This window comes from Lithobates pipiens, unplaced genomic scaffold, assembly GCF_037356315.1.
Source record: "Lithobates pipiens isolate NorthernLeopardFrog02 unplaced genomic scaffold, aLitPip1_a1.2 Scaffold_1, whole genome shotgun sequence".
Classification (NCBI taxonomy): Eukaryota; Metazoa; Chordata; class Amphibia; order Anura; family Ranidae; genus Lithobates; species Lithobates pipiens.
The window spans coordinates 219,073,368-219,100,441 of record NW_027507685.1 but is presented as its reverse complement, the minus strand read 5'-3'; the positions used below and the strand labels follow the sequence as shown (position 1 = coordinate 219,100,441).

The following is a 27,074-nucleotide window of genomic DNA, read 5'->3' as shown; positions in this document are numbered from 1 at the left end:
TGCATGCCAGGTTTTCCGGAAGCAGAAAGTGGGAACCGGTGACCAAAGAGGACATCTGGCAGTTTCTGGGACTCATCATTCTTCAGGGGGTGGTGGGGAAACCGCTCCAGAAATGGTACTGGACCACCAATAAATTACTGGCCACTCCGCTTTTTGGCACCGTGATGTCAGAATACCGTTTTTTCCTCATGATGAAGTATTTCCACTTCACGAACAATGAAGAGTTTGATGAGGCCACGCATCCTGCACCCAAACTAAAAAAAATCTGGGAGGTATGCCAAATTATCGTGACCAATTTCCAGGGGACCTACTGTACATGCCAGAAAGGGACGTCAGCGTGGATGAAAGTTTGATGGCCTACAAGGGACACCTAAGATGGATACAGTTTATTGCATCTAAAAGAGTGCAGTTTGGCATCAAATCCTACATGCTCTGCGACTCATCCACCGAGAGAGAGAGAGAGAGAGGGAAAAGAGAGAGGAACAGAAAGAGAGAAGAGAAACAATGGGGCAGAGGAGAGAAAAAGAGAGACTAGAAGAAGAGAGCGTGGCAGAGAATATGTATGTGTTCTGTACAGTACCAAAATAAATAAATTAACTTCAAATATAGATCGAAGAGCATAATACTGGATAATAAAAATTCAATTTAACAATTTTGCAATTTCTTAAAATAATTTATCAGTTTTCTACATTGGGTACATTTCAAGGGTCAGGCCTTTAACAATTGGGACACCTGGAAACTAGGGACCGATGACATATATGGCTTAATTGGCCCCTGTCACATAAGGTGTAGTTAGCCCTGATCCAGACCCTGATTTTTTGTAGTCCATTTGTTGCCCCCTATAGCAGTCATGTTTCTCTAAGCCAAGCATTGTTCCTTGCTATGAGTAAGCACTAGTTTTAGCGTGAAACGCGTCAGTAATTTTGTTCTATATTTTTTCTCCTTGCTGCTGTGATTTGTGTGATGTGAGGTTTTTCATTTGAGAAAATAAAGGCACAATTTTCTTTTTTCAATCCGGATTGCGGCTGTCCAGAGTATTCTCATTCTCCATGTATTGTTCCTTGTTTACCAGTTATATTGAGTACCCAGTAATCTCGGAGCTTTCAGATTTGAAGGCAAGGCTTAATTAAGCAGGGTGATGTCTCTGAAGAAGTGACGAGTTGGTGGGTGATCAAAAGTGTGGCAAAAATTACCTTCCCCAATCATGTTCATCAGGAGTTTTGAGTGATACACATCACCAATATTCCAACAAAAAATAGATACGTTGTGGTTTAATTACTTTGACATGTTATAACAGGATTTCCTGATAACTATGCTAAGAAGGATGATCAAGATGATGAGAGCCATCACACGTAAAATTTCCACAGTCAGCAACAGCGCCCCCTTTTCACAGTGGCAGGTATCTGTGAAGAAAACACAATTAAATATGTAACTATACAACATTCAACTACCACATCTAAGGACTGGTAAGCTGCATATATTAAATAGTTGTAGAAACTCTTCCCACCAAACTCTAGCTTCCCTTAACAGGGTCTTTACACCCAGGGTGGGAAGGACTGCCTCATCATGTGATCACTGTGATTGGCTGTCACAGTGGTCACATGATCAGGAGCCCTTTTCCGACCCAGTCCCGTCTATAACAGCTTGGTCACTGAGCTATGAGTGTGCAGCAAGTGCCCTCTCAGGACACAAACTTCAGCTGTCCTTGGACACATATGTGCGGCATGTGGACTTTAACGTCCACCCTCCTTGCCATTGCACATACACTATATTAGCAAAAGTATTGGGACACCTGCCTTTACACACACATGAACTTTAATGGCATCCCAGTCTTAGTCCGTAGGGTTCAATATTGAGTTGGCCCACCCTTTACAGCTAGAACAGCTTCAACTCTTCTGGGAAGGTTGTCTACAAGGTTTAATGCCCTGTACACACGATAGGATTTTCCGATGGAAAATGTTTGTTAGGACCGTGTGTAGGCTCCATCACACATTTTCCATAGGAATTTCCATCACACAAAATTCGAGATCTGGTTCTTAAATTTTCCAACAACAAAATCTATTGTTGGAAATTCCGATCATGTGTACACAATTCCGACGCACAAAGTGCTACGCATGCTCAGAATTAAGCAGAAGAGCAGCACTGGCTATTGAACTTCATTTTTCTCGGCTTGTCGTACATGTTGTACGTCACCGCGTTCTTGACGTTCGGAATTTCCAACCAACTTTGTGTGAACATGTGTATGCAAGACAAATTTGAGCCAACATCCGTTGGAAAAAAATCCCATGGATCTTGTCGGGTGTACAGGACATAGAAGTGTGTCTATGGGAATGTTTGACCATTCTTCCAGAAGCGCATTTGTGAGGTCAGGAACTGATGTGGGCGAGAAGGCCTGGCTCGCAGTCTCTGCTCTAATTCATCCCAAAGGTGTTCTATCGAGTTGAGGTCAGGACTCTCTGCAGGCCAGTCAAGTTCCTCTACCCCAAACTCATTCATCCATGTCTTTATGGACCTTACTTTTTGCACTGGTGCTCAGTCATGTTGGAACAGGAAGGGGCAGTCCCCAAACTGTTCCCACAAAGTTGGCAAGATGGAAATTGTCCAAAATGTCTTGGTATGCTGATGCCTTAAGAGTTCCCTTCACTGTAACTAAGGGGCCAAGCCCAACCCCTGAAAAACAACCCCACACCATAATCCCACCTCCACCAAATGAGTTGGACCAGTGCACAAAGCAAGGTCCATAAAAACATGGATGAGCTAGTTTGGGTGGGGGAACTTGACTGGCCTGCAGAGAGTCCTGACCTCAACCTAACCAATAAAACAACTTTAGGATGAATTAGAGCGGAGACTGAGAGCCAGGCCTTCTCATTCACATCAGTGCCTGACCTCACAAATGCGATTCTGAAACACTTCCCATAGACACACTTCTAAACCTTGTGGACAGCCTTCCCAGAAGAGTTGAAGCTGTTATAGCTGCAAAGGGTGGGCCAACTTAATATTGTACCCTACGGACTAAGACTGGGATGCCATTAATGTTCATGTGCATGTAAATGCAGGTGTCCCAATACCTTTGGTAATATAGTGTATGTGTTACAAAGGGCGGCAAGAGAAAAAAATATGAATTGTTTTTCGTTTCTCCTGCTTTGTTTCTCATTTCAAGGAGAAAGACCATGGGATTGATTTACCAAAATCAAATGGGCTGTTCACTTTACAGGGGAATTTGCACTTTGCTAGAAAATGTTCCCTATAGCTTAGTTAAGGGAGGTGAAGCTCTGATGACTGTCATCATCCAATTATGTGCAAGAAAAAGCACAGCTTTTTTAAAACTTTACTTGCACATGATTGGGTATTCTTTGCACAGTGAATATTTATCACATGGGGTAACCTAAGGGGAAATTCCATTGTGAAGTGCAAATTCCCTTGCAAATTGAACAGACTATTTGCCTTTAGGGTTTGTTTACACTTGCTTTAAAATGTGGCATATGATATGTTTTTTTAAAGCACTATGAATGCCAGGCAAAGCACCTGTCACAAAATAAAATAGTTTTCTACAGTCCTGTTCACACATGGCCCTAATATATGAATGGAGACCTTGGATTGTGGGCTCCTTAAAGGTTGGGACAGATGTGAGTGAGAAATGTACAGGGATAAGGACAATTGTAGACACTCACTGAGGATGGACTGGTGTCTTTATTCAACCTTACTATGTAACTATGGAAAGATGTCATCAGCAGTCACTTTCGGTTCATATGTATATATTCCAGGTGGCTGGTGCAGATGTCACATCTAGTGTGGCCGACGGATCACTATACAGTTTGCAATTTCTCTAAGGAGACACCATGATTTGAGCAGTTTTGAGAGGCTATATAAACTAGTTTGATGTCTGACACTAGAGGACCCCTTGATAATGTCTTATTGGATGAACCATGTAGAGGAGGAGACACTAGTGCTGACGTCAGGCCACTGTCCGATACCGGGTTGGCAGTGGCACCCATTGTCATATGTTTTTATGATTTTATTTGGCTCTTAACATACAAATCCAATAAATACTACACTATGGAGATTTAAAGAGGAAGTAAACCCTGATGCGTTTACTTCCTCTTTCATTCCCTGCAAAGGTAAAGCACAATGGACTACTATGCATCGCATAGTAGTCCATTATGTGTCACTTACCTGACACAGGAGCCAGCGAAGTCACCGCTGTCCCCTGTAGTCCGGCGCATCCATCTTCTCTGTGGGTCTCGCTGCTCCGCCACTGTCATTCGGCGAAGCCGCGATGACATCACTCCCGCGCATGCGCACGGGAGCCGCCACGCGTAGCATATCACCGTTGACGGGTGCCACGTTCTGTGCGCCTGCGCGCCGCTGTCTACGGCGCATGCCCTGTAGACAGCGGTGCCTGTCTTTTGGCAAATATCTCCTAAACCGTATAGGTTTAGGAGATATTTATTGGACCTACAGGTAAGCCTTAATCTAGGCTTACCTGTAGGTCAAAGTGTGTTGTAAGGGTTTACAACCACTTTAATCTAGCACCCGGTGAGCTTTATTTACCACAGCTACATTTGGATGTTGCAAGTTGCTGAACAGCCTTCCCCACAACAGGCGGATCTATACAGAGTGCGTGTTTGCTGCTGTAACGGCAGCCAGCTTTTCCGGTGAGTGTCCATTTCACAGGGGTGCGGTGGATGAAGTCACCACCAATTTTGCGCTCATTTTGTGTTTTCACCAATAAGTTTATATTGCCGATCCTATCATGGGACTGTGCAGTAAAATCTTTATTTTTTATTATATTGTTTTTTTATTGTTGATTTTTTCACTTTAGCATTTTTTCACTTTAGCACTTTTTTGGACTTTATTTCAACGTGCTATCCATTTATAACATAGTATTCACATTTCATTGCTGTTCATTTACTCCTGGTGCTACACACTTTTTCTTTAAGCCGCGTACACACGTGCGGATTGTATGGCCTACTTAGTCCGTCATACAATCCGACGGACAGTCCGTCATACTTTCGAATGAACGGACTTGACCACACACGGATGAACAAACAGTCCGTCGAAAGCTTGCGCGATGACGTGTACAGCACGTACGACGGGACTAGAAATAGGAAGTCCAATACACAGCAATGCAACCTTTCGCCGTGTAAATCCTTTCTGAGCATGCGCCATACTTAGTCCGTCGAACTAGCCTACTGACGAGCGGATTGTCCGCTGAAACCAAAGTATGACGGACAGTATTACGGAAATTCCGAAATACTTAGTCAGCCAGACTGCATGCTGAAAAAGTCCGCTGAAGCCCACACACGAGCGTACTGTCCGCTGAAATGTGTTTCGGCGGACTAAGTAGGCCATACAATCTGCCCGTGTGTACGCGGCATTAGATTCTTTATAAGTTTGGTATATTACTTATCTGTGTCAGCTGCCGCCCCGCCACAGCTCAGAGATACACCTTTTCTGCATGGAGCAAGGGTCATCTTAATAACATCATGGGCCCCTGGGCAAAGTAATGCACTAGGGCCCCTACCAGAGAGATGGTGACTTACGGCACACTATGTGCGCTGTTGCATGGAGTGGGTGTAAATAATGCTACATATTGGGCGTGGCTTTTTAGTCTGATTAGAAACAACAAATACAGACAACTAGGGAATTACATCAAATTAAATGTACCCCCTATACACACTGTCCAGCCCTCTCTACACACTGCCCCCCCCCATATACACTGACTCTTTTTCCCTGTACACACTGCTCCCACTCCTTTTTGAAACTATTACCCTACCTGTACACACTGCCCCCCTGTCATAAATGCCTCTCCCAGCGGCTGTATTTATGTATAACTGTACACAGTAAGGGGAGTTGGGGCAGGATGGCACAGTACAGGGGGCGTGGAGGACACAGTAGAGGGGAGGTCAGGACTGTATAGTATCAGGTGTAGTTATGTATAGTGTCAAGTTTGGGTAGTATAGGGAGGTATACTACCAGGACTGGATAGTATAGGGAGGTATAGTGACAGGATTTGATGGCATAGGGAGGTATAGTGAGAGCACTGGGTAGTATAGGGGTGTATAGGAACAATATTATATGGCATAGGGAGCTATAGTGACAGCATTGGGTAGTACCGGAAGCTATAGTAACAATATTGGATAGTATAGGGAGCTATAGTGACAGGATTGGATAGTATAGGGAGGTATAGTGAGAGGATTGGATAATATAGGGAGCTATATTGACCGGATTGGATAGTATAGGGTATAAAGTGACACAACTGGATAGTATAGGGAGGTATAGAGACAGGATTGGATAGTATAGGGAGGTATAGTGACAGGATTGGACAGTATAGGAATATATAGTGACAGGATTGGATAGTAAAGGGAGGTAGAGTGACAGGATTGGATTGTATAGGGAGCTAGAATGACAGGATTGGATAGTATAAGGAGTTATAGTGACAGGATTAGATAGTATAGGGAGGTATAGTGACAGGATTGGATATAGGGAGGCAGTGCTGGGACTAGGTCTTCTAGAGCCCAGGGCAAACATGCCAAACTGTGCCCCTCACCCCCTTTAAAATGTATAAGCATTATGTGGCAACAAAAATCCTCCTCAACAAAAAACTCAGTACTAATCCTTTTCACTCCCCCTAAACATAATTTTCCCTCCTCCGAGTACAAACCATTCCCCCTGCTGAAATCCCCCCTCCCAGCACAAATCTGTGCCCCCCATCCCCCTAATCCCCCCAGCTCAATCCCCCCCCCCAAAAAAAAATTCCACCTAGCACAAATTCTCTACCCCTAAAATTTGCCAATTTCCCCTTCCAGTACACATTTCCTCCTCCTCCCACCCCACCCCCCACTGGAAATCCCCCCTCCCAGCACAAATCTCCCCCAAATTCTCCCTCTAAGCACAAATATGCTTCTCTCATTCCCCCTCACAACACAAAGTCCCCTAAATTACCACTCTTAGCATACCCCCACAAATGTCCCTTCCTAGAATACTTACCCTCTGCCACCCTCCACATTCCCCCTTCCAACACAAATCCCCTCTCCCCATCTCCTTGTGGTGCCCCCTTCACCTCACATGATACCACAGTGCCCAGGGCAGCCTCCCCTCCTGCCCACCCCTTGTCCTGGCCTTGTAGGGAGGTATAGTGACAGGACCGGATAGTATAAGGAGGTATAGTGACAGGATTGGATAGTATAGGGAGGTATAGTGGCAGGATTAGATAGTATAGGGTGAAATAGTGGCAGCTTAGTGCTGTATGCAGTGACATGTGCTCAGTTGCTCAGTCACTTATTACATTCCTTCATATGGACACTCCCAGGGCTACTGGTGTCTCCTCCTCAGCCTGTGTGAACAAGTGTTTGTGAGAAGTGGAGGAGGCAGCCACACCCCCGGCTCTGCCCACCAACTTGGGCTACCTCGGGATATATTGAAGACCCCCCGAGGGACAGTGAGAGGGGAGTGTTATAGGCAGCCTCCCCCGCACCGCTGATGCACCTGCTGACCCGATTGACTTGAAAGCAGTACATGCTTAAAAAGTTTTCAAAGCTGCAAGGGAACAGGGAAAGTGCAAGGGACCCCCATGCAGCTGGGGGCCCCTGGGCAGTGCCCAGGGGTGCCCGTTCATTAAGACGGCCCTGCATGGAGCAGCAGGAGGGTGAGTGAAGTTCAGGTTGGAGCAGTAGCAGACGGCATATGTGGTGAACACTATAGCGGAAGGTGAGCAGGGACCAGAGAGAGAGGACTGAGGTGTGGAGGATCAGCAGAGCTGTGGGGACCAGAGTAGGAGAAACGAGCAAATGCCACACATAGTGTGCAGAGTGGGAGCAATATAGTGGGAGGTGAGTGAGGACCAAAGAGAGAGGAGGATCATCAAAACAGAAGATCAGCAGAGCTGGGGGTTATTACTGAGTGAGGGATCAGCAGAACTAGGGCCAATACTAAGCAGTAAATCAGCTGCACAAGGGTACTAATAAGCTGGGGAGCAAAGCTTCAATAAAGCTTCAAAAAAGTGTCACAGAAACATCACCAAAGCATCCAGGGCCGTCTTTAATATTGATTGGACCCGGGGCAAAAAATTTCTCCCCCCATGCAATTTCGCTCTCCACCTTCTCTGAGACATGCAATAAATAGCAGCTAGCCTTAAAATCAGTTTACTGTATCAGATCAGGCAACAATTGCAATTGGTTTCTGGAGGTTACAGCATATCATTACCGCTTACTGACTGGTTGCTAGAGGTTACAGCACACATTAAAGGCTCACTAATTAGTTGCTAGAGGTTATAGCACATGATTTCTGCTTGTTGATTTGTTGCTAGAGGTTACTGTACAGTAATACTGCTCACTGGTTGCTATAGGTTACATCACATCTTCTCCTCACTGCAGGGGGGCATGATATACATATGAATGCCACCTTTATTTACATATCAATGCTGCCGGCCTCAGCTATTTACATATGAATGTTGCCGCTATTTACATATACATTACGGTTATTTACATGTAAACACAGGGTCTGCGGGTGAGTCATCTGTACAAAACAATAGGGCAGAGCTGGACAGCATTAGTAGCAGCACTTCACACTGAGATATCGGGACACAGCACAGGACCAAAAATTGAAGGGACAAGGGAATTTAAACTGGAATAGTATGAGGCAGCTGCTTTGGGCCCCACAACAATGACAGGGCCCAGGGCAGCTGCCCCTTTTGCCCTGCCTTAAAGACAGCCCTGAAAGCATCAAAAAAATCACAATACATCACAAAAAGCATGTTAAAGCAGTAGGTGTTTTATTGTGTGTTAAAGTCGAAGCAAGTGTAACTGAGTCCCTAGTAAATCAACCCCAATGACTGTGATCTTCCCAGGCTCTAAAGCAGCAAAGCAACCCCAAACCATAACATTTTAATCACCATGCATCACAGTTTACTATTATTCTTATTACTTCCTTTCCTATGGGGGAAGTATGGTGAGGTGAAGACACCTAATATTTGACTGTTGGTTCAGCTCATTAGTAAGTATTATATAGGTTTAGAATACTAAAAACATTAAAAGTTAAAGTGGTTGTAAATCCTTACAAATACCCAGTGAACTGATTGGCCTCGGGTAGAGATGAAACAAATACAACTACATATGTTGTAACTGTTTTTCTGCAGCCCCTCTCACCTCTATGGCTGTCTAACCCCTTCAGCTCCAGAAGGTTTACCCCCCTTCATAACTAGGCCATTTTTTGCGATATGACACTGCGTTATTTTAACTGACAATTACACGGACATGCAACGCTGTACTCAAATAAAATGTTTGTCCTTTTTTTTCCACAAATAGAGCTTTTGACATTTGATCGCCTCTGCAGTTTTTATTTTTTGCGCTATAAAAAAAAAGACCAACAATTTTTGAAAAAAAAAAAACAATATTGTTTACTTTCTGCTATAAAACATACATAATAGTAAAAAAAAAAAAAAAAAAATCAAATTTCTTTATCAATTTAGGTCAATATGTATTCTGTTACATATTTTTGGTAAAAAAAAAAAAAAAAAATCCCCATAAGCGTATATTGATTGGATTGCGCAAAATTTAGGGGATATTTCTATTTATTTATTTTTTACTAGCAATGGTGGCCATCAGTGACTTATAGCGGGACTGAGATATTGCATCGGGCAAATCGGATACTAACTGACATTTGGGGGACCAGTGACACTAATACAGGGATCAGTGCTAAAAAAAATGCACTGCAACTGTACTAATGACACTGGTAAGGAAGGGGCTAACATCAGGAGCGATCAAAGGGTGAACTGTGTTCCCTGGGAGTGATTTCTAACTGTGTGGCTGTACTGTGGTAAGGCAGAGATCTGTTTAGCAGAAACACAAGCTCACTGCCATCCCTACGGACAGAACGATGGTCTGCCTTGTTTACATGCCATTCTGCCTATCTCCCAAACGATCAGACGTTCCCGGCAGACATTGTGTCCACCAGACCTGCCAATTTGCTCCCTCTGTGTCCAATCGCATGTGGGTGCCCCAGACCCAGAAGTGCCAGATCACGTACTTAGTATGTGATCTGGCTCAGGGCGGCTGCCCTGTCGCAGTATATCTGCATGTGGCGGTCATGAAGAGGTTAACGTGCTTAATATATAAAGCTTGCCTAAAAGTTCAGAAATAGGGCAGAGAGCAGAAATTACACACTGGAGAGATCAGTGAGGAGAGCTCTGAGAGCTGATTATAGCAAAGAGACCCCCCCTCCTTTACACAGCACACAGGAACAGAGTGAAGGCTATCAATCACAGGCTGTGTGCTGGAGCTTCTTCCATGTCACCTTTTTTCTCTTGTGTCAAGAAAACTTGTCAGAAGGGATTCATGGTGATAGCAGAGGAAGGAAGCAGCAGATAAAAAAGACGCTTAGTGCTCTGGATTGAGACAAGTACACACTATAGAGGGGTATCCACTTTAGATGTTATGTGAACAATATATGTGCTATTTACTTTCTTAATCATTTGTCTTTTAATAAGATTCAGTTTCCAACATTCCTGAGGAAGTGGGTTCTCTAACCTGAGAAACGCGTCAGTTTGGCCTTCTTTTTCATGATCAAAGTGTCAAATTAAAGTGAGATATAAATATTAGGTTGGTGGGTGAGGGCAACGAGGGTATTATGTGAAAAGATGTAATGCATAGAATAACTGACCACATACCGAGCTCTAGTGGTTCTTTGAGAAAAGGGATTTTTTTTTAAAAAATTGTTTCGTTTAATGCTTTTTATTAGGTTTTTCAGGAAATAAAAATGTTCACATATTGCGGACACAGCCGCCAAATGTATCATGAGATATTTTAGAAAACAGTTAACTCTACCAACAGGGCAGTGTAAAATGTAAAATGTACTAAAGTGGAGCTACAAACACATTAACAAGGCTCTTAGAAAGTATATCAACATCATGAGGGAAGGGAATATTGTTCCATTGAATGTATATGGTTTATTCATTGCTGATTACATTTTTTTTTAATTAAGTCTTTGGTGAAAATGTAAAATCGGATATAAATTTTTGGGTGCACATGGGTGTTAAATCTGTCCGGCACTAGTAAGAAAGAATGTATTTGAGAATGTGATACATGTGGGCTCCTAGTGGCCAGTCAAGATCTGCCATACTTCACAATTTTTATGAGGTTATGTCTTGAAATACTGGGTTCATTTACTAAAGGCAAATAGGTTATTCACATTGGATGATGGGAGTCAACAGAGCTTGACCTCATTCACTAAGCTCTGGGAAACATTCTCTTATGCCGCGTACACGCGAGAAAATTGTCCAGCGTGAATATGTGCCCAAAGTGGTAGTCACGGCGCTCACCTACTATTAGTTGTACAAAATGTAGGCTCACCTGCTATTAATTTATACTTGGTTTAAGAATATATAAAGGTGTAACTGAAAAGTGCCTACGGGACAATATCTCATAAGGTGTCTCACATAAAATAATATACAAACAATATACAAACAAATTGTCCGGCGTACTTAGTCCGGCAAACAATCCGGCAGATAGTCTGGCGGACTTTCTACCGAACGGACTTGGCCACACACGGACACACAGAAAGTCCGGCATTTGCTAGCGCGATGATGTACAGCACGTATGACGGGACTAGAAAAAGGAAGTTCAATAGCCAGTAGCCAATAGCTTCCTTTTTCGTACTTGCTTCTGAGCATGCGTCATTCTTAGTCCGCCGGACTAGCATACTGACGAATGTATTGTCCGCTGAAACCCAAGTCCAAAGATTGGACTGCAAAAATACTACGCTGGAAAGTCTGCTGAAGCCCACACGCGATAGAATTGTCCGCTGAAATGTGTTTCGGCGGACTAAGTACGCCGGACAATTTGATTGTGTGTACGCGGCACAGTGAACTGCTTGTTTGCCTTTAGTAAATCAAACCCACTGTCTTCTCCAGTTACAGCTCTAGGACAGGGCCTCCAGGGCCGTCTTTAATATTGATTGGACCCTGGGCAAAAATTTTCTTAAGCCCCCCCCCGATGCAATTTCGCTCTACACCTTCTCTGAGACATACAATAAATAGCAGCTAGACTTAAAATCAGTTTACTGTATCAGATCAGGCAGCGATTGCGATTGGTTGCCAGAGGTTGCAGCATATCATTACTGCTTACTGACTGGTTGCTAGAGGTTACAGCACTCCTTAAGGCTCACTGATTAGTTGCTAGAGGTTACAGCACATTTCTGCTTGTTGATTGGCTGCTAGAGATTACTGTACAGTAATACTGCTCACTGCAGGGGGGCATGATACACCTATGAATGCTGCCTTTATTTACATATCAATGCCGTTGGCCTCAGCTATTTAAATATGCATCTGACTTCTATTTACATATGAATGCCAGTATTTACATGTAAACACAGGTCTGCAGGTGAGTCATCTGTACACAACAATAGAGCAGAGCTGGGCAGCATTAGTAGCTGCACAGGACTAAAACTTCAAGGGAATGTAAACTGGGATAGTTGGCAAGTATGAAGCAGCTGCTTTGGGCCCCACAACAATGATAGGGTCCTGGGCAGCTGCCCCTTTTTCCCTGCCTTAAAGACGGCCCTGAGGGCCTCGTGTGGCTTAATAAATACCTGCTGGTGCAGAACAAGATGTCTTGGTCACGTTCAATCGTGTTCCGTTCCCTCTGGCCGATTTTCCCTCTGCTGTCTCTACCAGGCAGCAGTATATTCCAGAGTCAGCCTCGGTCAGGTTTGATATGGTAATCACTCGGTTTAAAGACTCATAGGTAACCCGGTCTTCTTTAGCAATTAGCCTTTTTTCCTCACAGCCCAGTGTCCAAAACACGGAGAAGGAAGAAGATTGAAAGGATACTTTGCATTCGATGGTCACGGAGCCTCCTGTTTGAGCAGAGACGAAAGGCGGCTGATCCACGACAGTACGAATGTTATCACCTGGATTTAAAATAATGAAATTCACAATGTAAGGACAATCTGTGGTCTGTGTCATGGCACAACAAAGAAACATGATAAAATAAATAATTATTCTATAGCAAGCAATTATTGATATATGCTGTCAGATATACAACAATGTTCAGACAATTTTAACAATTTTCAGACAATTTTAACTATCTTCAATTGCAAAAAATGGATCATGGTGACCTACCACCAACAGTATAGATTGTTCCACAGTCTAGACCAGCGATTCTCAACCAGGGTTCCTCCAAAGGTTCCTTCAGCATTGAGCAATCTCTGCCTCTCAGATAAGTTCCCACTGACACCATTGATCATTTTAGTTATCTGTAAGGAGGTAATTCTTCCCAATGACCATAAGTGTAAGGACCATTCTTCCCACTGGCCATCACACTAATGTATCACAAGTAGTAGTTTTCAATTTTTTAGCAGTGGTTCCCCTAGACCGGAGAACTAATTCAAGGGTTCCTCTGTGTTGAGTAGTAGTTTTCAATTTTTTAGCAGGGGTTCCCCTAGACCGGAGAACTAATTCAAGGGTTCCTCTGTGTTGAAAAGGTTGAGAAAGGCTGGTCTAGACCCACCTTCCTTAAAGTGATACGAAACACACACTGTTTAATTTAAATCATCCTTTTTGTTTCTGAATCTTCTTTCCTAATCGATATACAGCTGTCACATAACCCAGCTCTCTCCCAGCCAGTCTGCAGGGAAACGTAAATAGGAGGAGCTTCTAGTCATCTGCTGCTGGTCACATGTTCAAAATAAAAATAAAAAAAGCAGCCGTTGGAATACAGAGTTAAAAAATAATTAATATCCATAAACTGTTTAACCCCCTGACGGTATTCCCGAGGCTGGCTCGGGGTGGAATTTTTATACCAAAAGCGGTATCCCCGAACCAGACTTGGGACTGCCTCGCTGGATCCAGGAGGAGATTTACTTACCTTCTCCCCCGGATCCAGCGTTGTCCCCCCGCTGTACGAGCGAGCCGTGTCTCGCTCGATCCCTAACGGAGCTGATCTCCGTTCCCTGCGAGCGTTGTGACGCACGGGGATGAAGATCGGCGCCAAATTCAAAAAGTGAAACACACAGTATACATACAGTATAATGTAATCTTACATTGCTGTATGTAAATATTTCACATCCCCTTTGTCCCTAGTGGTCTGCCCAGTGTCCTGCATGCAGTTTTATATAATAAAAACTGTTCTTTCTGCCTGGAAACTGAAGATTGTCCATAGCAACCAAACTGTCACTTTACATCAAAAATGGTTTTAGACCAGCTAGAAAACAGCGATAATAAATTGGAATCACTCGCAGAATTGAGCGATAGCGATTTGTGGGGAGATCCGTCATCAAATACTGAAAAGTAATGACAGTGACAATTCTGCAACTGAGCAAATTTCAGTGTTTTTGATTTGATTACATTATTGAATAATTTTTATTATTGTTATATTATTATTTGGTACAATTATTTATAGTTATTTATTATATTATAATTTATGATTTCATTTTTCAAATTTTATCATACCCGGGATGTCTGCTAGACTCTGGTTTGGACAGATTTAAGAGAGTTATTCCTGAGGCCGCGTACACATGGGCGGACTGTTCGCCCAACTTTGTTCGTCAAACAGTTTGACAAACAGTCCGCTCAAAATTAGCATGAACGGACTTGACCACACACGATGAACGAACAGTCCGCTGAAACCGTGCGCGATGACGTGAACGGCACGTACGACGGGACTAGAAAACGACGTCCTATACACTGCAATGCAACCTTCGGCGTGTAAATCCTTTCTGAACTTAGTTTGTTTGCGCAGAACTTAGTTTGACGAACAAGCCTACACACGAGCGGACTGTCCGCTCAAACCAAGTTTCAGCGGACAGTTTTACCGAAATTCCGAAAAACTTTGTTCGTCAGACTGTCCGCTGAAACTGTCCGCTGAAGCCCACACACGAGCGGACTGTCCGCTGAAACACTGTTCAGCGGACAAAGTTGGGCGAACAGTCCGCCCGTGTGTACGCGGCCTAAGAATTACAGGACTACAATATAAAACGCCAAATTTTCATGCAAAATAATGGTACCGCTTTTAGCACCTAAAATCCGAAATAATCGTACCGCCAGGGAGGTTAAAGCATCATACAAATACAGTGCTGTGAAAAAGGTATTTGCCCCTTCCTGGATTTTTAAGTTTTTTTGCAAATTTGTCATACTTAAAAGATTCCAATCATCAAACACCTTTGATTACTACTCAAAGATAACCCAAGTAAATACAAAATGCAGTTTTTAAGTGATTATTTAATTTATTAAAGGAAAAAAGCTGTCTAAACCTGCCTGGAAAGCTGAGTTAAATTTCTTCACTTGCCACAACCAGGCCTGATTACTACCAGACCTGTTTAATCAAGAAATCACTTAAATAGAAGCTGTCTGACAAAGTGAAGCATGCTAAAAGATCTCAAAAAGCAACACATCATGCCACGATCTAAAGAAATTCAAGAACAGATGAGAAACAAAGTAATGTACATGTATCATTTTGGAAAGGGTTACAAAGTCATTTCTAAGGCTGTGGGACTCCAGCGATCCACAGTGAGGGCCATTATCCACAAAAGGAGAAAAACTTGGAACAGCGGTGAACCTTCCCAGGAGTGGCCGACCAACTAAATTACTCCAAGAGCACAATGGCGACTCATCCAGGAGTTCATAAAATAACCGAGAACAACATCTAAAGAACTGCAGGCCTCACTTGCCTCAGGTAAGATCAGTGTTCATCATTCAACAATAAGAAAGAGACTGGGCAAAAATGGCATCCATGGGAGAGTTCCAAGGCCAAAACCACTGCTGACCAAAAAGAACACAAAGGCTTTTCTTACATTTGCCAGAAAACATCTTGATTATCCCCAAGACTTTTGGGCAAATATTCTGTGGACTGATGAGACAAAAGTTTAACTTTTTGGAAGGTGTGCGTCCCAGGTAAAACCAACACAGCATTTCATAAAAAGATCATCATGCCAACAGTCAAACATGGTGATAGTGTGATGGTCTGGGGCTGTATTGCAGCTTCAGGACCTGGATGACCTGCGATCATTGATGAAACCATGAATTCTGCACTCTACCAGAAAATCCTGAAGGAGATTTGAATCCTGAACTATTAAATTATAGGTACTGGATTTTCCTTTCAAATCTGGCTATTCGTGAACGTAAAAATTACAAATTTATCTGAAGTATCCGAAATAAAGAATGCCACATCTAAAATAATGGAACAGAACAAAATAATAGTAAATAATAATAATAATACATTTTTATTGTTATTTATAATGTTATGTTCCATTCGTTTAGATACGGTATTCGTTATTACAGATAATTCGTAACTTCAGATAAATTCGTATTTGTTACGTCGTTCACTAACAGACAAATTTCAAAGGAAACTACAAGACCTATAATTTAACAGTTAGTAATAGTTAAGTTATTATTAGTTAGTTATTTTTTAAGATTTTCAAATTTTTGGATTTTCGTTCTTATTTTCAGATTTTCGTTCTTTTGAATTTACGGATTTTCATTCTTATTTTTGGATTTCTGAATTTCCAAATTTTGAATTTCTGAATTTCCGAAAGTTCTAGTTTTCGGATTTCAGAATTTCAGAGTTTTAGAATTTCCAAATATTTGGAAAAATTCAGAAATTCGGATATTTCCAAATGAACAATTTTAGAACTAAACAAATTGCATATGTCTAAAGATTATTTTTAGTCAGCCCCCCTGAGTCAATACTTTGTAGAACCACCTTTCGCTGCAATTACAGCTGCAAGTCTTTTTGGGGATGTCTCTACCAGCTTTGCACACCTAGAGAGTGACATTTTTTGCCCATTCTTCTGTGCAAAACAGCTCAAGCTCTGTCAGACTGAATGGAGAGCATCTGTGAACAGCAATTTTCAAGTCTTGCCACAAATTCCCAATTGGATTTAGGTCTTGACTTTGACTGGGGCATCTAACACATGAATATGCTTTGATCTAAACCAGGGGTCTCCAAACTTTCTAAACAAAGGGCCAGTTTACTGTCCTCCAGACTTTTCGGGGGGCTGGACTGTGGCCATTAGGAGTAGAAATTATTCTGGCATTTGGTACAATGCATCTTTGGTATTAGGGGGAGGAATAGTGCCCTATCGCTGGTGTCAGTGGGAGATATAGTGCCCCATCATTGGTCTCAGTGGGAGGAATCGTGCCCTATCATTAGTCTCAGTGGGTGGAGTAGTGCCCCATTGTTAATGTCAGTAGCAGAAATATTGCCCAGTTGTTGGTGTCAGTGGGAGGAATAGTGTCTTGTATCAGTGGGAAGAGAGCCAGATAAGAGCAAGATCCGATCTAAACCATTCCATTGTAGCTCTGGCTGCATGTTTAGGGTTGTTGTTCTGCTGGAAGTTAACCCTCCGGCCCAGTCTCAAGTCATTTGCAGACTCTTAGCCCTTGTACACACGGTCGGACATTCCGACAACAAAATCCATTGCATACACACGGTCGGACAAAGTTGTCGGAAAATCCGATCGTACATTACGTGATGACATTATTTCGTTACGACGGGACTACGTTCAGGCTAGTAGCCAATAGCTTTGGTCTAGGAATTTGATCTGAGCATGCGTGGCACTTTGTCCGATCGGAATTCGCTACACACAATTGGACAAAGTCCGATCGGATCATGTTGTCGGAAAGTTTTAGAGCCCAGCTCTAAAACTTTGTCCATCGGATATTCCGATGGAAACAGTCCGATGGTGCCCACACACAGTTGGATTATCCGACAACATGGTCCGATCAGACATTTTCCGTCTAAATGTCTGACCGCGTGTACAAGGGCTAACAGGTTTTTGTCAGAGAATCACCAGACTTCAACGTCGGCATTTCCCCGTGCGCCTGCGGGGAAGAGCTGCACAACGACGCATGCATATGCGTCGTACGATACAATGTCGTACACGCATGTGCAAACCTATGCACACGGCTATGGGCCTTACCTGATTGGCCTGACAGTCCTATAAAAGGCATCAATGTGCTCTGTGTATTTGCTGGTTTGTCTCCTCAGCTCACCTGTGTTCCTGGTTCCTGGTTCCTGGTTCCTGGTTCCTGTTTCCTGTTTCCTGTTGACTACTTCCTGTTGTGACCCGGCTTGTTTGAAGACTACTCTGATTCTCTCCTGATCTGACCCCTGGCTTGTTTAAACGGACTGTCTGCACTTAGCCTTGCTGGCTTACGGACGGATACCTGTGCTTGACCCTCGGCCTGCCTCTGGAATATTCTTTATCTCACGGACTGTACCTGTGTTTGACCCTCGGCCTTCACTCCAGGTGTTGGAACCCCTGGCAGGCGTTTACTTCTACCAGTTCCAAGATCTTCTGCACGGGCATCTCTTCCTTCAGAAGACCTGCTGCATACAAGTCACCTGCTGGCAACCCGTGCCTCTCCGTGCCCTGTACCCACTGTTCCACCCTCAGGGGTACTGTGCACCCAGCTGCAAGGGAAGCCGCTCTCAGCACTTCGGCTTTGGTGAGTACCTGACAGTACAAACCAGCCAAATGTCAGAAGCCGACAGAGCTGGCTCACCTCTTGAGGCTCTCTGCCAGCAGGTTGCAGCCCTCACTCAGGCAGTGCAGCGACTCCAGGATGGCTACTTTCAGATTGAAGGCCGGCTACAGCACCTGGCGATCTCTCCCAATCCATCGGATCCTTCGCCTTCTACAGCCAGCAGCTCTTCCGCTTCGCAGATTCAAGGCAGTGCTACACCTGCAGTAGTCATGAACTTTCCGGAACCCAGGGTCCCTACTCCTGAGCGTTTTTCAGGCAACCGAAAGAAGTTTAGGGCGTTCAAAAACGCATGCCTCCTGTACCTGGCCCTGCAGCCCCGGACTTTCCACTCTGAATCAGTGAAGGTGGGGTTCATCATCTCCCTGCTTTCCGATGAACCACAGTCCTGGGCCCATAACCTCCTGGAGCAGAAGAGCTCCCTTCTCGATTCCGTAGAGTCCTTTTTTGTAGCCATGTCACAATTGTATGATGACCCTCAACGCACCGCTACGGCCGAAGCCATCCTGCACTCCCTAACCCAGGGAAAAAGACCAGTAGAGGACTATATCGTAGAGTTTCGCAAATGCTCTGGGGACACTGACTGGAACGAGGCTGCCCTTAAATATCAATTCCGCCTAGGCCTCTCTGAGACCCTAAAGGACGAACTGGCCCGGGTAGATACCCCTGCATCTTTAGAAGACCTGGTCCAGTTGGCTACCAAGCTTGACCGACGTTTACGGGAGCGTCGCTCTGAGCGCTTTCAATCATCTAAACCCACGTGGATGCTACCCCGGGTACCCCCTTGCCTATACCGGCTCCAGTCCCTTCCTCCTCTGCTGACAGTGAACCCATGCAGCTGGGCCTAGTCCGGGCTCCACTCACCCCTGATGAGAGACTCCGTCGGCGTCAAGCCAATCTTTGTCTGTACTGTGGTGAATCGGGCCATTTTCTGCGCAGCTGTCCTGTAAGGCCCAGTAAGTGCCGACCTCATGCTGCGGTGAATTCTCAAATTTCAGGTTTCACCCAATCTCATCTTGTCCTCCCGATTTCATTACAGGTGGCGGAAGAGGAGGTTCGGCTGGGGGCCATCATTGACTCAGGAGCCTGCAGTTGTTTCATGGACTTAACTTTAGCTCGGAAACTGCACATCCCTCTCTGCACTAAGAAACAACATCTTCAAATCCACCTGGCTGACGGCTCCCTACCCTGCTCTGGTCCCGTGACCCAAGAAACGGTACCAATCTTGACATCCACTGATTCTGGCCATCGCGAATTTCTTCGCTTCGACATTATCCATTCTCCGATGTTTCCGATCATCCTCGGGTTTCCTTGGTTACAAGCCCACGACCCACTGATTAAATGGAATAAGAAGGAAGTACGCTTTTCTTCTCCCTACTGTTCACAGCACTGTCTCCGGCCAACCTCCCACAAGTCCACCTCTTGCTTGACAATACAGACTAGTCTTGATAATCTCCCGCATGTCCCCTCAGCTTATCGTGACTTTTTGGACATTTTTGACAAAAAGAAAGCTGATACTCTGCCGCCCCATCGGCCCTATGACTGCCCGATTGATCTGCTGCCCGGTTCCGAATTACCATTCGGGCGGATCTTCCCATTATCGGAAACCGAATTGGAAGCTCTGCGTTCTTACATTGATGAAAACCTAGAAAAAGGATTTATCCGACCATCCTCTTCTCCAGCTGGCGCAGGCATCTTTTTCGTTGAGAAAAAGGATGGTTCACTCAGGCCCTGTGTGGACTACAGAGAACTTAATAAAATTACTATTAAGAATCGGTATCCACTTCCCCTCATCTCTGAACTCTTCCAACGCCTAAGAACTGCTAAGGTATTCACTAAACTAGACCTGCGGGGAGCATATCATTTAGTCCGAATCCGCGATGGAGATGAGTGGAAAACGGCTTTCAGGTCTAGATTCGGACACTTTGAATACCTAGTGATGCCCTTCGGGCTCTGCAATGCCCCGGCCACATTCCAACACCTCGTCAACGATATTTTCCGTGAGTATCTAGACAACTTTGTAATTGTGTATCTTGACGATATTTTGATTTTCTCCAACTCACTAGAAACACACCGAACACACGTCAGGAAGATCCTCCTCATCCTCAGAGAGCACGGGCTCTACCTAAAAGGAGAGAAATGTGAGTTTGAAAGAGACACTATCCAATTCCTCGAGTTCATCATCACCACAGGGGGAATATCAATGGACCCACAAAAGGTCAAAGCTATCCAAGAATGGCCACCCACAGACAAGAGATCTGTTCAGCGATTTGTTGGCTTCGCCAACTTTTATCGCAGGTTTATTCAGGGATTCTCCACGATCATTTCCCCTATTACTCAACTAACCCGTCAGCAAGTTAAATTCCAGTGGTCTCAGCAAGCTCAGGAAGCTTTTGATGAACTAAAGAGACTTTTCACATCAGCACCTATCCTCTGGCATCCCGACCCAAGTCTTTCTTATGTATTGGAGGTAGACGCCTCCGAATCCGCAGCAGGGGCGATTCTTTCCCAAAGGAGTGGCCTGAAGGCCCTCCTTCACCCAGTTGCCTTCGCCTTCCGAAAACTCAGTCCTCCAGAGAGGAATTACGATGTCGGGGACCGAGAACTTCTCGCTATAAAATTCGCCCTGGAAGAGTGGAGGTATCTATTGGAGGGTGCGTCTCAACCCATCATGATCTTCACAGACCACAGGAACCTGGAGTACCTTAGAGCTGCCAAACGCCTCAGACCCCGACAAGCACGCTAGGCCCTCTTTTTCTCCAGGTTTAATTTCCACATCACCTACCGCCCCGGTTCCAAAAATGGAAAAGCGGACGCACTCTCCCGAATGTTTCCAGAAGCAGAAGAGCCATCTGAACCTGCAACTATTCTGTCTCCACACAACTTCCTCCAAATCATTCAGCCAGACCTAGAATCAGCCATTAAACAAGCCACCGGTCAAATTTCCGAAACGACAGCATCCTCCCTAGAAAAGAAAGAGGGTTTACTATGGGCACACAACAAGATATTCATTCCTCCCTCTGTAAGGCTCCGGATTTTGCAGACCTTTCACGATCATAAGATGGCAGGACATTTTGGGGTCCAGAAGACTGCTGATCTGATCTATCGTTCTTTCTGGTGGCCAGGTTAGAGGAAGGATTGCAGGAACTATGTCCAGTCTTGTATTACCTGCCAACGAAATAAGGGGGCTAACACCAAAGCATGGGGAGATCCTTACCTGTTGAGATCCTTACCTGTTCCCGAACGTCCCTGGAGAGAGATCTCTATGGATTTTATTGTGGATCTGCCATCTTCAGACAAGTTTACCACGATCCTAGTAGTAGTAGATCGCCTCTCGAAGATGGCACACTTCCTACCCATGTGTGGCACTCCCTCTGCTGCGGCTACAGCAAATATTTTCATCAAGGAAGTTGTGAGGCTACATGGTGTCCCCTCCAATATCGTGTCTGATAGAGGAATTCAATTCACCTCCAAATTTTGGAAGAATCTCTGCAAGGCACTGGAGATCAAGACCTCCCTATCTTCCGCATACCATCCGCAAAGCAATGGGCAAACAGAAAGGACGAATCAAACGTTAGAGCAATACCTCCGCTGCTTTTGCTCCCGCTCCCAAGACGATTGGTCTTCTCTCCTGCCCTGCGCGGAATTTGCTTATAATAACTCTGTACATTCCGCTACCAACCAAACTCCATTTTGGGCGAACTATGGCTACCACCCTTCTTTCTTGCCAGATTCCGTCCCTGAAGTCTCCGCTCCTGCAGTCCAAGAACGGGTAAAGTCAATTCAGGACAATTTCCTACAGATTCAGGAGGCCATGAAGAAGGCTCAAAGAGACTATGAGGTGTACTATAATAGAGGAAGAAGGAGTTGCCCAAGTTTCAAGATCGGGGATAAGGTTTGGTTATCTTCTGCCAACCTGAGATTGCCATACCCGTCTCGGAAGCTCGGTCCCAAGTTCATTGGCCCCTTTGAAATCAAAAGGGTGGTAAACCCAGTAGCTTTTGAACTGGCGTTACCTAGTTCATACAAAATTCACCCGGTGTTCCATGCATCCCTATTAAAACCAGTGATTCCAAGCTCCTTCACCGGAAGACAAGTGGCACCACCTCCACCCGTCAAAGTCGAAGGTGAGGAAGAATTTGAGGTGGAAGCCATAATGGACTGTCGAAGAAGGGGAAGACAGACCCAATATCTGGTAAAATGGAAAGGGTATCCCCCTGAAGACAGTTCTTGGGAACCCTCCAGTAACATCCACGCTCCTTGCCTGATACGGGATTTCTACCGGAGACACCCCAAGCTACCAGCCAGATTGGGCATCCGGAGGCTGCCCCTTGGGGGGGGGCACTGTCAGAGAATCACCAGACTTCAACGTCGGCATTTCCCCGTGTGCCTGCGGGGAAGAGCTGCACAACGACGCATGCATATGCGTCGTACGATACAATGTCGTACACGCATGTGCAAACCTATGCACACGGCTATGGGCCTTACCTGATTGGCCTGACAGTCCTATAAAAGGCATCAATGTGCTCTGTGTATTTGCTGGTTTGTCTCCTCAGCTCACCTGTGTTCCTGGTTCCTGTTTCCTGTTTCCTGTTTTCTGTTGACTACTTCCTGTTGTGACCCCGGCTTGTTTGAAGACTACTCTGATTCTCTCCTGATCTGACCCCTGGCTTGTTTAAACGGACTTTCTGCACTTAGCCTTGCTGGCTTACGGACGGATACCTGTGCTTGACCCTCGGCCTGCCTCTGGAATATTCTTTATCTCGCGGACTGTACCTGTGTTTGACCCTCGGCCTTCACTCCAGGTGTTGGAACCCCTGGCAGGCGTTTACTTCTACCAGTTCCAAGATCTTCTGCACGGGCATCTCTTCCTTCAGAAGACCTGCTGCATACAAGTCACCTGCTGGCAACCCATGCCTCTCCGTGCCCTGTACCCACTGTTCCACCCTCAGGGGTACTGTGCACCCAGCTGCAAGGGAAGCCGCTCTCAGCACTTCGGCTTTGGTGAGTACCTGACAGTTTTCTTCTAAGATTGTCCTGTATTTGGCTCCATCCATCTTCCCATCAACTCTAACCATCTTCCCTATCCCTACTGAAGAAAAGCATCCCCACAACGTAATGCTGCCATTCCCATGTTTCACGGTGGAGATGGTGTGTTTAGGGTGATGTGCAGTGTTAGTTTTCCGCCACACATAGTGTTTTGCTTTTAGGCCAAAAAGTTTAATTTTAATCTCATCTGACCAGAGCACCTTTTCCCACATGTTTGTTGTGTCCCCCACATGGCTTCTCGCTAACTGCAAACAGGACTTCTTATGGCTTTCTTTCAACAATGACTTTCTTCTTGCCACTCTTCCATAAAGGTCAGATTTGTGGAGTGCATGACTAATAATTGTCCTGTGGACAGATTCTCCCACCTGAGCTGTGGATCTATGCAGTTCCTCCAGAGTTATCATGGGCTGCCTTTCTGATAATTACTCTCCTTACCCGGCCTGTCAGTTTAGGTCGACGGCCTGTCTTGGTTGGTTTGCAGTTGTGCCGTACTCTTTCCATTTTTGGATGATGGATTGAACAGTGCTCCGTGAGATGTTCAAAGCTTGGTATTTTTTTTATAGCCTAACCCTGCGATTAACCTCTACACAACTTTATCCCTGACCTGTCTGATGTTTTCCATGGCCTTCATGATGCTGTTTGTTCACTAAGGTTCTCTAACAAACCTTTGAGGGCTTCACAGAATAGCTGTATTTATACTGAGATTAAATTACACACAGGTGGACTCTATTTACCAATTAGGTGACTTCTGAAGGCAATTGGTTCCACTAGAGTTTAGCTAGCGGTATCAGAGTAAAGGGGGCTGAATACAAATGCAGGCCACACTGTTCAGATATTTGTAAAAAGATTTGAAAACCATTTATCATTTTCCTTCCACTTCACAATTATGTGTCACTTTGTGTTGGTCTATCACATAAAACCTCAATAAAATGTTGTAATGGTCGTAACATGACAAAATGTGGAAAATTTCAAGGGGTATGAATACACTTTCAAGTAATAGGCTTGACAAGCGGTCCAATGACCAACTGAAAGAAGTTGACAACGTTCCCACTAATTGTGAGGCAGGGGCTTAGCACTGTCAACTTGCAACAGGAAGTGCTGTTACTAGAAGGATCTCCAGTTAAGAAACATTTTGAAGTATAACAAAAGGCAAAACTTTTTTTCCAGATAGAGTATGGGTAGGTTATAGCCACCCTCCACCATCAAGAAAATGTTCCTTATAATAAAACATGGTATTGGGTAGCTCCATCCTGATAGATCATCTTTTACTGATTAGTTTTGGTCAGACAACATGGTTTAAAGTGGTTGTAAACACTTACAACCAACTTTGACCTACAGGTAAGCCTATATTAAGACTTACCTGTAGGTCCAAGAAATATCTCCTAAACCTACATGGTTTAGAAGATATTTGCCGAAAGACAGGCACCGCTGTCTATGGCGCATGCGCCGTAGACAGCGGCGTGCAGGCTCACTGAGCGCGCCGCTGTCAACGGCGATATGCCACGAGTGGCGGCTCCAGTGCGCATGCGCGGGAGTGACGTCATCGCAGCTTCGCTGAATGACAAAGGCGGAGCAGCGAGACCCACCGAGAAGATGGATGCGGCGGACTACAGGGGACAGCGGTGACTTCGCTGGCTCCTGTGTCAGGTAAGTGACACATAATGGACTACTATGCAATGCATAGTAGTCCATTATGCTTTACCTTTTCAGGGAATCAAAGAGGAAGTAAACTCATCAGGGTTTACTTCCTCTTTAAGTTGGTTTAAATAATTTTGTAGGGTGATACTGAAATCATTTTGTAGAGGGTTGATATAAAATGATATGCTTTGAGTGTAAAAATACCCTGGATAAGTCACCTTATTCTTTTATTTAACTGTTCTTCAACTTATCGATTACAGTAATGTACCATGAGCTATAGGTATAATCATTTTGGCCAGGATTCACCAAGAACCTTATCATTATTTCAAGGGTTCCTCAGAGGTAAAAAGGTTGAGAAAGGCTGAGAAAGGTTGAGAAAGAACAGGGTCCTTTAACCACTTCCGGACTGCCCACCGCACATTTACTTGGCAGGGCTGCTCAGCTGCGCAAAACAACATACCTGTATATGATTGGACACAGTGGGAGCCAATCAGCGAGTCCAGTGGGCGCAATGGCCGCCAGGACCCGCCGATCGTTCCCTGGAGAGGCAGAACGGCGGTCTGCCTATGTAAACAAGGCAGACCACTGTTCTGTCAAAGAGGAAGAGAGAGATCTTGTGTTTCTGCTAATCTTGTGTTCCTCCAAATCAGTTCATTCCCCACACAGTTAGAAAGCACTCCCTGGGAGCACACTTAACCCTTTGATGGCCCCTGATGGTAACCCCTTCCCTGCCAGTGTCATGTATACAGTGACACTGTATTTTTTTAGGACTGATCACTGTATTGGTGTCTCTGGTCCCCAAAAATGTATCAGTTAGGTGTTCCCATTTGTAATGTCACAGCAGCAATGTCGCAGTTCCGCTAAAATCGCTGCCATTACTAGTAAAAATAAAAATATCCCATAGTTTTTAGATGCAATAACTTTTGCGCAAACCAATATACGCTATTTTTGTTTTACCAATTTTATGTCGCAGAATACATATTGGCCTAAATGGATGAAGAAATTCAATTTTTTACATATTTTTATTGCTCTTTGCCTAACAAATCCCTTTTCCCACTCCTATGAACTCTAGTTAATAGATAGCTCATATAAACAAAAACAAAACAAAAAACAGATGCAAAAAATGAACATCAAGAGCTGCACGATTGTGCTAGTTGTTTCCTGCCAGTGGTCAGGCAATTTGAAAAGCCAGTGTTTAACCTCTGTAAAATAGAGAAATGATGCTTATTCTAATTGACCACATTAAGGGTGTGATCTTCAGACCAGCAAAACTGCATTTATTTCACACAAGTTTATGTCTGATTTACTAGCATCTTCCTCTACCTGTTAGAACCAGCGATGTTTATATATACTGTGCTATGGAGATGTTTAGCTCAGTAGTATTGCACCCACCCTTCAAGTGAGTGATGTCAGTCTGAACCGTGGTTAAGGATTTGCCAGCCCACTTTTATCGAAAAAGGAAAAGAAAAGTTCAACACAGAGGTGTCCTACACAGTGTTGTTAGCTTCATAGAGCAAAACAGTCAATAGAAAATGCTAAGCCACCTGACTCTATTGTCAGCAGCACCGCTGCTCTTGTCACTGATCTCATAGACCGTCTCATCCAGCTTCTCCGGGCTCTCTGGGCTTTCTTGGTTCCCTAAATCTTTAGTCACAATTCCCAGCTGTACACCAGAATATAGTTTGCTTGCTGCTCCCTGCAACCACTGTAAGTCCAGGTGTCAGCCTTACAATTGCTCCCTGCCACACAAGTCCACTCTGGCCTCTCTTTAGTGGTTGTCCTGACACTCCAGGCTCTCTCACTCCTCTGAGACTTATGGATTTCCTCAGTCTCCTGGACTCGCCTAGTTGTCCTGACTTTCTCAGTCTCCCAGACCCTCTCTCAATCTCCCAGACTTGCGCGTATCTGC

General features: G+C 44.6%; 1 protein-coding gene across 1 annotated transcript in view; it reads right to left on the bottom strand.

The window, feature by feature from the left end:
• Positions 1-464: 464 nt before the first annotated feature.
• The window catches only part of LOC143988891 (uncharacterized), a 49,387-nt gene continuing 22,777 nt past the window's right edge, over positions 465-27,074 (bottom strand). The window contains exons 2-3 of the mRNA XM_077488810.1: positions 12,586-12,906; positions 465-1,403 (exon numbers count right to left, since the gene is read on the bottom strand). Coding sequence (XP_077344936.1) covers positions 1,276-1,403; positions 12,586-12,906 — 449 coding nt within the window. The 3' untranslated portion in view covers positions 465-1,275. The remainder of the gene's footprint in view (positions 1,404-12,585; positions 12,907-27,074) is intronic.